Source organism: Notothenia rossii, assembly GCF_949606895.1.
Source record: "Notothenia rossii genome assembly, chromosome: 5".
NCBI lineage: Eukaryota > Metazoa > Chordata > Actinopteri > Perciformes > Nototheniidae > Notothenia > Notothenia rossii.
Genome location: NC_136903.1, coordinates 62,580,473 through 62,595,947, shown reverse-complemented (window position 1 = coordinate 62,595,947; position 15,475 = coordinate 62,580,473). Strand labels below are relative to the sequence as shown.

Below are 15,475 nucleotides of genomic sequence, written 5' to 3'. Positions count from 1 at the left end.
GTAACTGTTTTAATGTGACTGTTGAAACTCAGGTCAGAGTCCATGACTACACCTAGATTTCTGGCTTTATCTGTTGTTTTGAACATTGCAGACTGAAGCTCAGCGCTAACTTTTAAACGTTCTGCCTTGGCTCCAAAAACCATTACCTCAGTTTTATCTTTGTTTAATTGAAGAAAGTTCTGACACATCCAGTCATTTATTTGTTCAATGCACTTACTCAGTGTTTGAATTGGAGCATAGTCTCCTGGTGAAATTGTTACGTAAATTTGTGTGTCATCCGCATAGCTATGGTAACTTATTTTGTTGTTTTTCATTATCTGAGCCAGTGGTAGCATGTAGATGTTAAAGAGAAGAGGCCCCAAGATGGAGCCTTGAGGTACCCCACATGTCATATTTGTCAACTCAGATGTGTATTTACCTATAGAAACAACGTTTTTTCTGTCCTTTAAGTAGGATTCAAACCAATTTAGAACTGTTGCAGAAAGTCCCACCCAGTTTTTCTAGTCGGTCGAGTAATATGTTGTGGTCAACAGTGTCAAACGCAGCACTGAGATCTAATAATACTAACACTGAAGTTCTGCCACTGTCTGTGTTTAAGTGGATGTCATTGAAGACCTTTACAAGAGCAGTCTCAGTGCTGTGGTTTGGACGAAAGCCTGACTGGAAACACATCGAAACAGTTATTTAAATGCAATAAATTACTCAACTGTTGAAAAACAACTTTTTCAATGATTTTACCTAGAAATGGCAGGTTTGATATGGGCCTGTAATTGTTCATTACTAAAGCGTTCATTACTGAAACGTCTAGATGAAAAATACCTGAGTGAAGAGATTTGTTTACTATATGAAGTAGATCTGAGGCCATGCAACGAAAAACATCTTTGAAAAATCCTGTTGGAATAATATCAAGGCAGCAGGAGGAGGATTTCAGAAGTTGAATAATGTCCTCTAGGTTTTTATCATTAATCTGATGGAATTGTGTCATGGTGTTTGAATTGATATTAGGCGGACATAGGGACAAAACATTTGCTCTACCTGATGCAGAGGCACTGACTGCTTGTCTGATTTTCTGAATTTTGTCAGTGAAGAAGGAGACAAAATCATTGCACGCCCTGGTGGATAGAAATTCAGAGGCTACTGACACTGGGGGGTTAGTTAGTCTGTCGACGGTAGCAAACAAGGCACGTGCGTTGTTTTTGTTTTTGGTAATGATGGCAGAGAAGAAAGACTGTCGTGTGTTTTTCAATTTCAAATTATAAAGGCCAAGTCTCTCTTTATAGATTTCAAAGTGAACCTGGAGATTTGTTTTTCGCCACCTACGTTCAGCTTTTCGACACTCTCTTTTTTCTGCTCTCACGGTCATGGCCTTTCTCCATGGAGATATTTTCTTCCCAGTCACTTCCTTTACCTTAGTTGGAGCAATGGCATGTATAACATTTTTAATTTTTGAATTACTAGCTCATTTACTGAGATGTTAGCAGGGGCAAGTGTGGAAAAAAAGTTCTGAGTAAACATTTCCCTAGTATTTTCAGTTAAATATCGTTTTGTGGTTACCTCTTTTTGAACATTTTTGTGAACAGAAATAGAGCTCTCAAAGAATACACAGGAATGCTAAGGACAGTAGGCCAAAGCTAAAACAGAATGTGGGTCTGTAAACATCGAGAGATGTTTAGGACTCTTTGGGTAACACATTTTCCATTCACCTTCCTTTTCTCTTCCAAATACGTTTGTTTAACCTGAGAGACACACTACAGTAATTTACTCAGTCAAGTACTTTCAAAATTATTCAATTAATTCCTCCAAACAAGCATTTATAACTTGAATTGCCTCAATTAGTAGGGTCTACTTATGGGGGCAAAGTAAAATCTCACAGATTCTTTGCTTAAACTCTGTTGAACTTTGACACAGGAACATACATCTGACGGACATGTTTTTTCCCCCGCCTCCCGAAGGACTCGTCTGATGGAAGTTTTCAAATCACAATGGAGACTCACCATGCACTTTGGGTCAGCCTTGGTCAAGCCCTTTTGACCCCCCAAGCCTGGTTCTCGTAAAAGTTGACTTTTCGCTCAAATGACACCATGGAGGAATGTAACGGGAGTTGACAGGGGACTCTGCCTGCCTCACGAGTGCCTATTTTCGGACACTTTCTTTCACTTTTCGCCGGTTTTATTAATTTTTCTTTTTTTGGCTATTTCACCCGGTTCCTTTTACCGGGGACACCATGGGAGCCTGCCTGCAGGCGCCAGTCTCAGGACACCTCCATTGAGGACACCTCCACTCTCAGGACAGGAAGTGCATGCACGCTAAGAACTATAAAATAAAATCGCCAGTATCAGTACAGCGCCACTTTCCGAACAGGAAATGCACGCAAATACAAAATAAAATCATACTGATACATATTTATATACAGTGGGGAAAAAAAGTATTTAGTCAGCCACCAATTGTGCAAGTTCTCCCACTTAAAAAGATGAGAGAGGCCTGTCATTTTCATCCTAGGTATACCTCAACTATGAGAGACAAAATGAGAAAAAAAAAATCCAGAAAATCACATTCTCTGATTTTTAAAGACTTTATTTGCAAATTATGGTGGGAAATAAGTATTTGGTCAATAACAAAAGTTCATCTCAATACTTTGTGATATACCCTTTGTTGGCAATGACAGAGGTCAAACGTTTTCTGTAAGTTTTCACAAGGTTTTCACACACTGTTGCTGGTATTTTGGCCCATTCCTCTATGCAGATCTCCTCTAGAGCAGTGATGTTTTGGGGCTGTCGCTGGGCAACACAGACTTTCAACTCCCTCCAAAGATTTTCTATGGGGTTGAGATCTGGACACTGGCTAGGCCACTCCAGGACCTTGAAATGCTTCTTACGAAGCCACTCCTTCGTTGCCCAGGTGGTGTGTTTGGGATCATTGTCATGCTGAAAGACCCAGCCACGTTTCATCTTCAATGCCCTTGCTGATGGAAGGAGGTTGTCACTCAAAATCTCACGATACATGGCCCCATTCATTATTTCCTTTACACGGATCAGTCGTCCTGGTCCCTTTGCAGAAAAACAGCCCCAAAGCATGATATTTCCACCCCCATGTTTCACAGTAGGTATAATGTTCTTTGGATTCAACTCAGCATTCTTTCTCCTCCAAACACGTCTAGTTGAGTTTTTACTAAAAAAGTTCTATTTCGGTTTCATCTGACCATATGACATTCTCCCAATCCTCTTCTGGATCATCTAAATGCTCTCTAGCAAACTTCAGACGGGCCTGGACATGTACTGCCTTAAGCAGGGGGACACGTCTGGCACTGCAGGATTTGAGTCCCTGGCGGCGTAGTGTGTTACTGATGGTAGCCTTTGTTACTTTGGTCCCAGCTCTCTGCAGGTCATTGACTAGGTCCCCCCGTGTGGTTCTGGGATTTTTGCTCACCGTTCTTGCGATCATTTCGACCCCACGGGGTGAGATCTTGCGTGGAGCCCCAGATCGAGGGAGTTTATCAGTGGTCTTGTATGTCTTCCATTTTCTAATAATTGCTCCCACAGTTGATTTCTTCACACCAAGCTGCTTACCTATTGCAGATTCAGTCTTCCCAGCCTGGTGCAGGTCTACAATTTTGTTTCTGGTGTCCTTTGACAGCTCTTTGGTCTTGGCCATAGTGGAGTTTGGAGTGTGACTGTTTGAGGTTGTGGACAGGTGTCTTTTATACTGATAACGAGTTCAAACAGGTGCCATTAATACAGTTAACAAGTGGAGGACAGAGGAGGCTCTTAAACAGGGTGTCCGCGGGGTCTTAAAAAGTATTAAAAGTTGATAAATCAATTTTTCGAAAATTAAGGCTATTAAAAAGTATTAAACGGCATTTTCCAAGGTATTAAGAAGTCCCACAGCAACGACAACATGAAACACCCTTTAATTTACTGAAACGACATGTCGGGAAACCCCCTCAAGGCGGCCCCATGCATAGCGCGCCGTAAAATGCTGCTTCTTATTTTAAGTTTCGTTGCCTTGCTCCGCTCTGTGGGGGGGGGGGGGGGGGGGGTCCCAAGGTGGGTAGACCGACATACGCAACGCTCTGGGGGTCCAACGGCTCCGTGTGTAAGCCCTATATGATCATTTTCTGATAACGATGAAATAGCCCGCCTCCCTCTCCCCACGTCTCCTGCTGCTGGGCTGTCAGAAGAGGGGGAGGAAAAGAGAGGCAGGCACCGTTTATTAAATATTATTATACAGAGAACTTCGTCGTTATCAATCTGTTTTAAAGCTCAATAAATAACAAAGAAGACCTCTGATCGGCACTTTTCTAATTTTGTACGGAAGATTTAAACTTTAACGGACATGTTGACCGGCGGAACATTTTTTTTAACGGAAACTCTGCCGCACGGTTCCCTCGTCCCTTGGAAGTGGCGGAGAGGTGGGTGTTTTTCATCTGCTGGTGGACTACCTGAGAGATATACAGCAGGAGAACACGCCGTCCACCGCGGAGAATAAACAGAAGGGCAACCATGGCAACCATGCTCCGGGGTCTTTTTCGCTGCTTTTGGTGTATTTTGTGGCGGCAGCAGCGCCACTTACAGGCCTGGCATATGTACTACAGCGTTTCCAGCATTTCCAGCGGTCTAGTGTGAACGGACACATTAATGAATCGAATGCGTGTGAACGGAATACCTTTTTGCGTTTGCGTATGCGTTTTACCGTATGCGTCCACGTGGGGCCGGGGTCTAAGCCAAACTATATCCGGTCACAGAGATCTGCTATTTTAAAGTAAAGTCAACACATATCGACCCTAATATAGTCTATATTAAGAACGAGAAAAGTCTTAACATATATATTGTTTTCTGTAAACATATGACAAATGTGTGAGGGCGATGACGTCAGAGCATCGTCCTATGTGCCAGGGCTTAGCCCCGGACAGCCCCAGCCCAATTTAACCCCTGGGTATTTGTGAGGGAGCTCCTATATGTCATTACCCCGCTGAAGCTCACCAAAGTTTAAAATATTTCATAGTTCAAAGTTTTGTCAATTGTTTTGCTTATTGGTCAAATTCTGGTTTCTAATGGTTTTTCAGGAGTTTTACTTGCACAGAGTACAGAAGAAACAAAGCAGCATACTGCATTGTGCCTGACCTTCACAGAGAGGTTGAAGTTCATGTGGAGAGGAGGCTTCAGTAGTCTGTCTGCACTCTGTTTAGTTGTGCTATCTTACAATCAATATAGTCAATGTGAGGTAAAGTGTGTAACCGGTTAGAACTCAAAGTTGCGATGAGGTCTTAAAATGTATGGAAAGGGTCTTAAAAAAGGTCTTAAAAGGTATTAAATTTGACCTCAGGATTTGTGCATATACCCTGTTAAAGAAGAAGTTACAGGTCTGTGAGAGCCAGAAATCTTGTTTGTTTGTACTGTATGTACATATATATATAAAAATAGGGACACCTTGTATTGTTTACTCTCAGTACAGCACCACTTTCCGAACAGGAAATGCATGCTAATAGGGGTGTAACGGTATCCGTATTCGTCCAATACCGTCACGGTTCGGACGTCACGGTTAGGACGCCACGGTTAGCCACATGCAGTCACACAACGAATACGCCTTTTGGGAAAAAGGTCTGTCATTCAGGGCAGTATCCATGACACTATTTATAATCCAGGGGGCGGTATTGCGCCTAAAAGCTGTTTGCGAGCCGCCCTTAAACAACACATTAAGAACAAGAAGAAACAACACACTCTCACTCCATAATCGTCCAGGAGTGACGTTTGGTCAGGGTCCCGTGGCGTGCCGTTGTGACGCTCCTAGGCTCCTTCAGCTTCATAAAAGGACGCAAATAGCTTTCAACTGATTGCAATGTATTCCCCTCTGCTGCGGGATTTGACGCTCATGGAAGCACGGCATTCGTTTGTGTCGGCTGCCCTTAAAGGCAATGTGAGCATCCATTCCCATTGGATAACGGAGAATTGTACACCCGGAAGTAAGTATTCCCCTTACTGTCGATTGATTTTACATTGATATCTGCACTACTCATCGACTAAAAAACAGTTTATCCTTGTTAATTACACAACATTGATTGGTCTAAATTGTGTGCAATGCTTTTGTATTTTTCCCCTTCGATTCGGAGACACAAATATTTTTTCGGAGTAAAGGATGGCAGAAGACACTACACTACCCAGAATCCCCAGGTATCGTTTAGGACTACACCATCTGCTCTGTTTGACAAACCCCGTGATTAGTTCTCAAGCTCTGTGATTGGTTGACCTCCAACTGCATTCCAAAAAAACATTTCGTAAAAGATAAAATCATACTTTATTCAGCAGTGCTTGCTTTACTCTTTGAAAGTCATCACATTAATTACATTACATTACATTACATTACATTGCATTTAGCTGACGCTTTTATCCAAAGCGACTTACAGGTGCATTGTAAGAAATGCTTTGGCTGCATTAAATATATTACACATCTGTCGTAGTTTTTATTTTTATTTATCTACAGAGATCGGGCTCAGAATAGACCGGAAACTATTCTTTTACCGTTCAGTTTGAATTTCACAATAAAGTTAGTAGTAATATTTTATTTTGATAATATTGTTTTTTATTAACTACTAGACCGCTGGGTCATGTTAAGACCATCTTTTCTGTGTTGCTGTGGGTTTTTTCCATCGCTTTTGTGTTAAAAATATCAAAACAATAACTAAATGTATCTGTCGTAAACTAAACCAGAAAAAGCAGTATATTTTATTTTGTTAACACTGAAACTTGACAGCTTTTTAACCCAACCCACCTACTGGTTAAAGCACGTTATTACACGTTTAGAGTAATGCAATGCAGGTAGATTGTGCTCCCTGCTTGAAATGGGATGGAACCACGGCAGACTGTCCAAAACTGGATTTGAACGGGTCCACCGCGTCCCCAGAACTACACATGCTGGCTATTGTGTTTCGCAACATGTTCTCTATCTATGGCACGTCTCTACTGGGAGTTGTAGTTTTAAAATACGTTTTCCTATTTCCCATAATAAGAAGTTGCCAGTATACTGTGTACATCCCTGGAGGTGTAGGGGATAGGAAACACTCAAATTTAAAACATATAATTAATAAATGGGTGAAAATTGCTTGTGCCCATAATGGGGAGCATATACCCACATGCCAGCTATGTCAGAAGAGCTTTATTTAACAGCCGGTCTTCTGTTTGTGACCCCTCCTGTTGTTAATTGATAACACTACATTACATTAATTGATAAGCCTGAAACATGTACTTGTCAAGGTTCAGAGGCAAATTTTGCAAATATGGCAGTAGCCATCGAGCATCTTAAGATAAGATATACTTTATTGATCCCAAGTTGGAAACATTTGCGTTACATCAGCATGTGTAACAGTTGTAAATATTCAGTGGTGTTTATTTGTAAATCATTTAGTATAATCATACAAATTCTGTGTTTTATCTTTATTAATTCTGTTTTCTTTATTTATTGATTGTTCCATACCTGACAAGGCCGGAGATGAAATATCTATATACATCCTATAAGAGTATAATACATATGTATAATATCAGTTAAAATAAGTGCTTCAACATAGTTAACATTGCTGGAGGTATGCACAAATATTGATAAATGTCTTGTAATGCACTATTGGGACGGGTGGCGCAGTGGTCTGTACGTTTGATTATCAGATCAAGGGGGTGTTGGGGAACTCCAGTTCGAAACCCGCTCCCGCCCCACTGCGTCAGGCCGTTGTGTCCTTGGGCAAGACACTTCACCCGAATTTGCTCCTGTGGGTATTGTCCACAGTACATGTATAATATCAATGTGTACTTATAAAAGCGCCTCAATGACTTTGAGGTGTGAAGATGGGCGGTGTGGCGCAGTGCATTGATCAAGGGGGTGAAACCTGCCGCCGCTGCGTCTGTAAAGCCGTTGTGTCCTTGGGCAAGACACTTCACCTGAACTTGCTCCTGTGGGTGTTGTCCACAGTAGATGACCATTACATGTAGGTATGATCTGTATATGTAATGTGTATTTGTAAAGCGCTTTGAGTCATTGATAAAGCGCTATAATAAATATAAGGATTATTATTATTATTGAGGAACCTGCGACCCAAGTTTTTCATTCATTGCATAACTACACCGTTTGTGTATATATGTCAATAAACCTTAGGAAATCTTGAAAGGGATGTGCAAAATCGTCATTATATACAGTCTTTAATTAACTATAAGTAGAGAATAACGAGTAATGAATATACTTTATCGGGATCCTATTAATATCTAATAATAAAAATAATGAAATTCAATAACATGCTTTAACCACCAGGTGTCCCTTTCTATCAGCTGTGCACCTTTATGGTGTAAATACAGCCTATCTACCAATTTGATCAAATATAAAAGTCAGCCGAATTAGTCTTGATCCTGCAAGGAGACGTGTTGTGTGAAAAGAAATGTAAGATGTTGTTTAATTGCTGATATATTTATGATTCACGTCACGTTTTCAGTGTTGGCGGCAGTTCCTCATGTTTGTCTAGAAGTCTTCTCCTCAGGGCTCTATAAATAGAGAACTACGGCAGATATGTAATATTTAATGCAGCCGAACCGTGTATTACAATGCCGTTATGTGATGACTTTCAAAGAGAAAAGCAAGCACACTTGGAATAAAGTATTATTTTTTTTTTTTAAATGTTTTCGGTCTGTTAATGACGATGTAATGTGAGATGTGAGACTGGAATTGCACAGGGGAAAATAACGTATCTTTAGATGCGGATTTTGTTAAACTAATACGTTTGCGCTGTGGATCCAACACTATACATTGACGGGGAAAGGGTTAGCAATAAATGTAATAAGATAACACCATTAAACAGTTACACAACATAACAGAAATAATATCGATAGCAGCGTCCCTAGCAACCACCATGGTAACAATGAAAACGTTCTATGGACGCAATTTCCTGAAGTAATCTTCGTAATAACTAGCAAACTAAAGATCATGTACATCCACTGCACACATAATCTTAAATAACAACTCGTTCTCGAATCAAATGACATCAAAACGCATTTTAATGGCCAAACTAACTTTAAAATAGGCATTTTCCACCGAGAATAAAACGAAGTTCGGCCATGTTTTTTTTTTCTGCAGGGAGAAATTTGAAGATCACGTGACATAGACGCCAGCCATTGGAATGAATGGTGGAAAAAAATGGGGTTTGTCAAACAGAGCAGATGGTGTAGTCCTAAACGATAGCCATCCTTTACTCCGAAAAAATATTTGTTTCTCCGAATCGAAGGGGAAAAATACAAAAGCATTGCACACAATTTAAACCAATCAATGTTGTGTAATTAACAAGGATAATGTGGTGTTTTTTAGTCGATGAGTAGTGCAGATATCAATGTAAAATCAATCGACAGTAAGGGGAATACTTACTTCCGGGTGTACAATTCTCCGTTATCCAATGGGAATGGACGCTCACATTGCCTTTTAAGGGCAGCCGACACAAACGAATGCCGTGCTTCCATGAGCGTCAAATCCCGCAGCAGATGGGAATACATTGCAATCAGTTGAAAGCTATTTGCGTCCCTTTATGAAGCTGAAGGAGCCTAGGAGCGTCACAACTGCACGCCACGGGACCCTGACCAAACGTCGCTCCTGGACGATTATGGAGTGAGAGTGTGTTGGAAGAAACACAACAACAAAACAAACAAAATACAAGAAGAATAAAAGTTAGTAAGGTGATTTCATATAACACACAGGAGCTAGAACCCACCTGCTTCTATTAAATCAGCTGTACATTTCGGGTTCCCTGTGGACTACAATAACGATGGAGTGCGAGTGGTGGATCGGACGAGGCCCGTGTGTCGGCGTTGTTCGATAGCGGTGCGGTATGCTAGTTTTACAGCTTGATGAAACCTTTTTGTTTGACATCAGCCATTATAGATAATCTGGCCATCTGGGTGTGTGTTACTGTTTGTGGTTTGTTTTTAACCGTTTAATACAGTTAATTATTCAAAATGTCAGAGTTCCTTATTTTTAAACTGAAACTTGCACGACTGTTCAAAAATAAATAACAACAAACCTGGAATTATGCATTTGGGAGTTTTTTTTTGCTTTTTCTTGTTGTACCGAACCCGTACCAAACCGTGACCCCTAAACCGAGGTACGTACCGAACCGTGACTTCTGTGAACCGTTACACCCCTACATGCTAATACAAAATAAAATCGCACTGACACTTATTATATCTATATATATAGATATATATTTTTATATATATAAATAACGACATCTTGTATTTTAGTTACACCCGCTAGACAACAGTGGAGGGTTCGAGAAACAACCGTGTTTGCCGGGTGCACCGCGGCGGAGGTGGGGAGGTTCCAGCCGGGCGCCTCCACCCTGCTGCGGGACCCGTGGTGGGGCCCCTGAGTCAGACGGTGCGTCTTGGTCACGTTTCATATCGGCCGGTCCGGGAAGGAAGAGACACGCAGAGTGGGGGAAGTCCCCCACCCCAACGCAGCACACCCTCCCGGCCATCAGAGTCGAACCCGCAGTTCGGGGGAACTGACCACAAGAGCACCGGCACTAGGCCGGTCCGGTGGAGGCCCTCCGATGGTGGACACAGGCCGTGGGGGGGACACCCGAGACTGGGCAGTGTCCCCGGTAGAAGGAACCGGGTGAAATAGTCAAAAAAATCAAAATTAATAAAACCTGGGGAAAAGTTAAAAAATAGGCACTCGTGGGGCGTGCAGAGTCCCCTGTCATCTCCCGTTACATTCCTCCATGGTGTCAACTTTTACGAGAACCAGGCTGGGGGGGTCAAAAGGGCTTGACCAAGGCTGACCCAAAGTGCATGGTGAGCGGACTCATCACCTCCGTGATGAGTCTCCATTGTGATTTGAAAACTTCCATCAGACGAGTCCTTTGGGGGACGGGGAAATAAAACGTGTTTGTCAGAATCGTCACTTCCTGTACTGAGAGTGGAGGTGTCCTGACAGTGGAGCTGGAGCCTACACTGGAACTGTCCTGAGAGTGGAGGCCTCTCGGCTCCCATGGAGAGTCCTAGGTTGCAGCCGAATAGTCCATTTAGCTTAGGAACCTTCCTAACGGAGTGAAATGACCCGGAAGTACATCAGGCAGCCATGATAAGTGCCGGTCGAATTCTCTAAATGAAAGGAAAGGAGGTTTCAAACGTCCTTTATAACCTCCTTTAGCTTAGGAACCACTGGAACCTCCCTTGACGAAAGGAGAGGAGAAAATGCTGCCCCACAATGCCTTGCAGCCGCAGCATTTGCTGTCACACAACAGTCGGCCGCTCACGGAAACAACCGATTATGACCGAGAAATTATATCATGAAAGTTACGGTGCTTATTAAGCTTTTTAAAACGTATGTGGTAACTCGCCAAAGTGCTTTGTTTTGAACGTTCATCAGTATTATAATCAAAAAGACAAATATGAAAGTTAGTTTTTACTGAAATTATCAAATAAAGTAAACATTTCACAGTCTTACTAAGCTGTGTGGGGTTTGTTCAACTTTTAAAAGATGTTTGAATGGTGATATACACAGTGATAGATGTAAAGGACTAGCGTTTATAATAAATACATTTGTATTGATTTTAAGATCTTTTCATAGTTCATACAATCATACATATTGGGATCATTTGTATTAATGTGGACCGGAGGGAGAGGGTGACGAGCATAAGTTTCACTTTCCGTTTTATTTCAATTCCAACTTTGGTCATGAAGAACATGTACCAGGCTCAATCCTCTCAATTCATCTAGAAGGAGCAACTCTTCAGGTGTGATCAAACCTCCTTTAAGCGTGTTCCCAGATATTAGTTAAAACAGTGTCATTATCACTGATAGAAATGATGGTTGATTAAGGAGGTCAGAAAGACATTGATAGATTGACAGGTGTCACCTCTCCAAAGCTGGAGTAGTCCAGCTCGATGAGCTCGAAGGCAGCCAGCAGCTCTCCGGCGGGGGCTCTGCCCATGCTGATGTCAAAGAAACGGAGGTGGGCTTCTTATAGTACTGCTCCACAGTTTTAAACTCCGGCTCCGCAAACGCACGACCCAGAGGCTTTGGACTGCCCTGCACACACATTAACACACACACACACACATACACACACACACACACACACACACACACACACACACACACACACACACACACACACACACACACACACACACACACACACACACACACACACACACACACACACACACACACACACACACACACACACACACACACACACACACAGAGGTTGTTATGGCATTACTTCCTGAAGGTGCAGAAGAATTAAGAGACAAAGTCCCACTCAACTTGTTTTGTTAGAAATATGTACAAAATTATTCAAACATGTTATAACATTTTTTTTTCATTTGCCAACCTGAGAAGAAGAAAAAGGCAAGTGTTACCATGGCATCCTGGTCGTAGATGTTGATGGTGATAAGGGGAGGGTCTTGTTCGAGCTCCTCCCTCGTACCCTCAAGCAGAACTCTGTCAAACAACAAACTTTCACACCAGGCAGGAGAGATCGTATCATTTAAAACCTGAACACAAACACACACACACACACACACACACACACACACACACACACACACACACACACACACACACACACACACACACACACACACACAATATGTATTAAATGTGATGTAAAGGGCAACTCTTCAGTTAACTGCACAAGTCCTACATGTGAAACAGTTGTATAATGTTTTCCGTGGGCTTTGACATTTAACATGTGTAATGTACATATTAGATGGAGGTTACAGTTTAAAAGACATTGGTCTATGCAGTAAGTGATAAGCAAGATGCTATCCCATTGAATTAGCGGAAATTGTCTTTGGAGTTCAATTAATTGTCATCATTTAATATGCCCATTCATTGGATAGCTGTACCTACCCTGGTGACTTGGCATTGAGTAGAAAAGAGAACCTTGGCAAATGGATCTGATAGGCCGTTATCATCAGCAGCTATCAGGCCACGCCCCTGATACATGTGACATCGTAGCTGGAAGTATCTGCTGTCTACACACAGAGAGAGAGAGAGAGAGAGAGAGAGAGAGAGAGAGAGAGAGAGAGAGAGAGAGAGAGAGAGAGAGAGAGAGAGAGAGAGAGAGAGAGAGAGAGGAACATCTGTGCTGTTGATTCCAGGTAAAGCTTTATTGTGACCAAGTGGAAATAAAGAAACAAGAAGTGTCTGTACAAGCCACACTGCCCGTTGAGACTCACCTTGGCAGGACAGACTGACAGGAAGCTTCATCCTCCCTGCAGGGACCAGCCTCCTCTGCTCCTCGTCCTCTTCCTCGTATATCGGCAGAAACTCCTCCGGCAAACAGTTGGTGGCCTCTTTACTGTACTTGGCCAGGCCGAGCCACATGAAAACCTCCAGCTTTGCAAAGATCTCACTTGCCGAACCATCCGGAGACTAAACAGACATGCGGAGAGAGAGCCAGAGAGATTGAGAGACTGACTGTTGAGCACCATCCAGGACATCAGTGTTAGAACTGTTACCTTCATGTAGAGGGTGGTGACCTTGCCACAGTCCCGCCCCCTTTGCTCCTCCACCAATGAAAAGAGGATAGAGTATGCAGGGATCCTGACGTAGGCCAACCGCTTGCTTCCACTCAGTAACCACAGAAATGCGTCCGGGATGGTAGTCTGGGGCTGGAAAGAGAGAGGTGTGGGGTAGGGGGTTTCAGACCTCAGACTTACCCAACATACTGCTAACATCTTTGTAGTGGCCACTTAATAATTTCTGACCTCTTTAGCCAGCAGGCGGAGTTTCCTCAGGAGTTTCCTGCTTTCCATCAAACGCTGTTTTGCCATCCTCCTTGTGACCCTTCTCCTGGCCCTCACAGCTTGTCTAGCAACAAGGACCTTAAGATAGGTAGACATGGTGAAAACAGATGGTAAACTGCATGAACTGCATTTATAAAGTGTTTTCCAGTAAGCTTTCACTCATAGCACTTAACAATATCAGGCAGCATTCACCTGTTCACACACATTCAAACAGAGACAGAGGCTGCCATACAACGTGTCACCTGCTCATCAGCTGTGATGAACATTAACACACATTCACACACCATTGGGGGAAATTTGGGGTTCAATATCTTGCCCAAGGACACTTGCATGTTGACTTCAAGGACCTCCAACCGACAAAAAAGACAGCCAGACACAGAAGCAAGTAATGAATTGGCAGGAAGATTGTGGCATATATTAAGTGAGGACAGACTAACCAAATGTTTCTTGATGAAGTCCTTCCTGCACCGGTCCAGGTTGTTGGGTCGAGACTGAGACCTCCTGTCTGAGAAAACACTAAACTGTCTGCATTGAGAGAGACAAGAAGACGGACAGGTATCAACGCAAATCAAACCAAACAAAATCTATTCTAATCTATTTTTTCCAAAGGAGGAGACTGACTTGCAGGAGGCCACCAGCTCCAGCAGCACCTCCACCAAACGGCCTTTAGCGTTACTTCTCGGCCTCCTCAAGAGACTTTCCACCCCATCAAGACCAATCTCCTACAAGAGGAGTAGGGAACAGAGGAGAGGATGACATGTGACCAGTTCATATGCATTGTGTAATAGACACTGTGTAAATAAAAGGAAATAAACGATCACTTGAGTCTAACCAGTCGGTCAGCTGTCTTGTTGAGCCAGTTGGCCTGATAGAGACGAAAGCTGTGATCTTCAAACTGACTCCAGACAAACAGACAAGGCTTCTGTTTCTCGGAGGGGGGCTGGAGAGGAAGACATTGGAACGACCTGAGAGTCAGACAGACAGACAGACAGACAGACAGACAGACAGACAGGTAGAAAGAGGGAGAAACAGACAGGTAGACAGGGGGAGAGACAGACAGGGGGAGAGACACAGACAGTCAATCATACAGCAAGTGGCTGTGTGCATTAATCATTGTGGGGGTAAGTATAGTACCCCTCCAAGAATTGTCAGCTTTTATTGGTAAATGGACTGCAAAGTGCTGTATAATTTTTCTTCCACACATCCATTCACACATAGATGGCTGCAAGCTGCCCTTAAATGCACTGGCATACATATCGGCAACAGACAGGGTTCAGTGAACTGCTCAAGGACATTTCCCTTAATAAGCCTCTACTTTAACGGCTGAACAAAAACCAATGGAGAGTTGTGTGTCCCTGTGACAGTAGGAGCTGTGATGATAGGAGCAGTGCCTTCTGGTAGGACCTCCAAAGGCCAGTTGGTGTCATATATGAGGCCATAACTAGGAGCAATTCAAGAGCACCTAACAAATTAGGGTCTTGAGGATTTTGGGATTCTATGGTTAACATATGGATCCTGGCCTGGTAGCACCTCTACATTAGGGTTTAATATGACATGGTCTGAGGTCATGGAGACATGGAAACATACTGGGTCATGTCCAAAGCTTCCATTGAGGAGGCAGTTTCACACTGGTAAAGAAAGCTGCCACAGCAAAGATTGGTAGACAGGTACAGTATGTCCTGCAGAGTCCAGTGT

General features: G+C 42.8%; 1 protein-coding gene across 1 annotated transcript in view; it reads right to left on the bottom strand.

Annotated features, from left to right (window-relative positions):
- The window catches only part of fer1l4 (fer-1 like family member 4), an 88,059-nt gene that overhangs the window by 22,102 nt on the left and 50,482 nt on the right, over window positions 1-15,475 (bottom strand). The window contains 10 exon segments of the mRNA XM_079681568.1: window positions 11,881-11,978; window positions 11,981-12,053; window positions 12,389-12,523; window positions 12,882-13,006; window positions 13,211-13,406; window positions 13,493-13,645; window positions 13,742-13,858; window positions 14,218-14,305; window positions 14,402-14,502; window positions 14,613-14,745. Of these exon segments, the coding sequence (XP_079537694.1) occupies window positions 11,881-11,978; window positions 11,981-12,053; window positions 12,389-12,523; window positions 12,882-13,006; window positions 13,211-13,406; window positions 13,493-13,645; window positions 13,742-13,858; window positions 14,218-14,305; window positions 14,402-14,502; window positions 14,613-14,745 (1,219 nt within the window).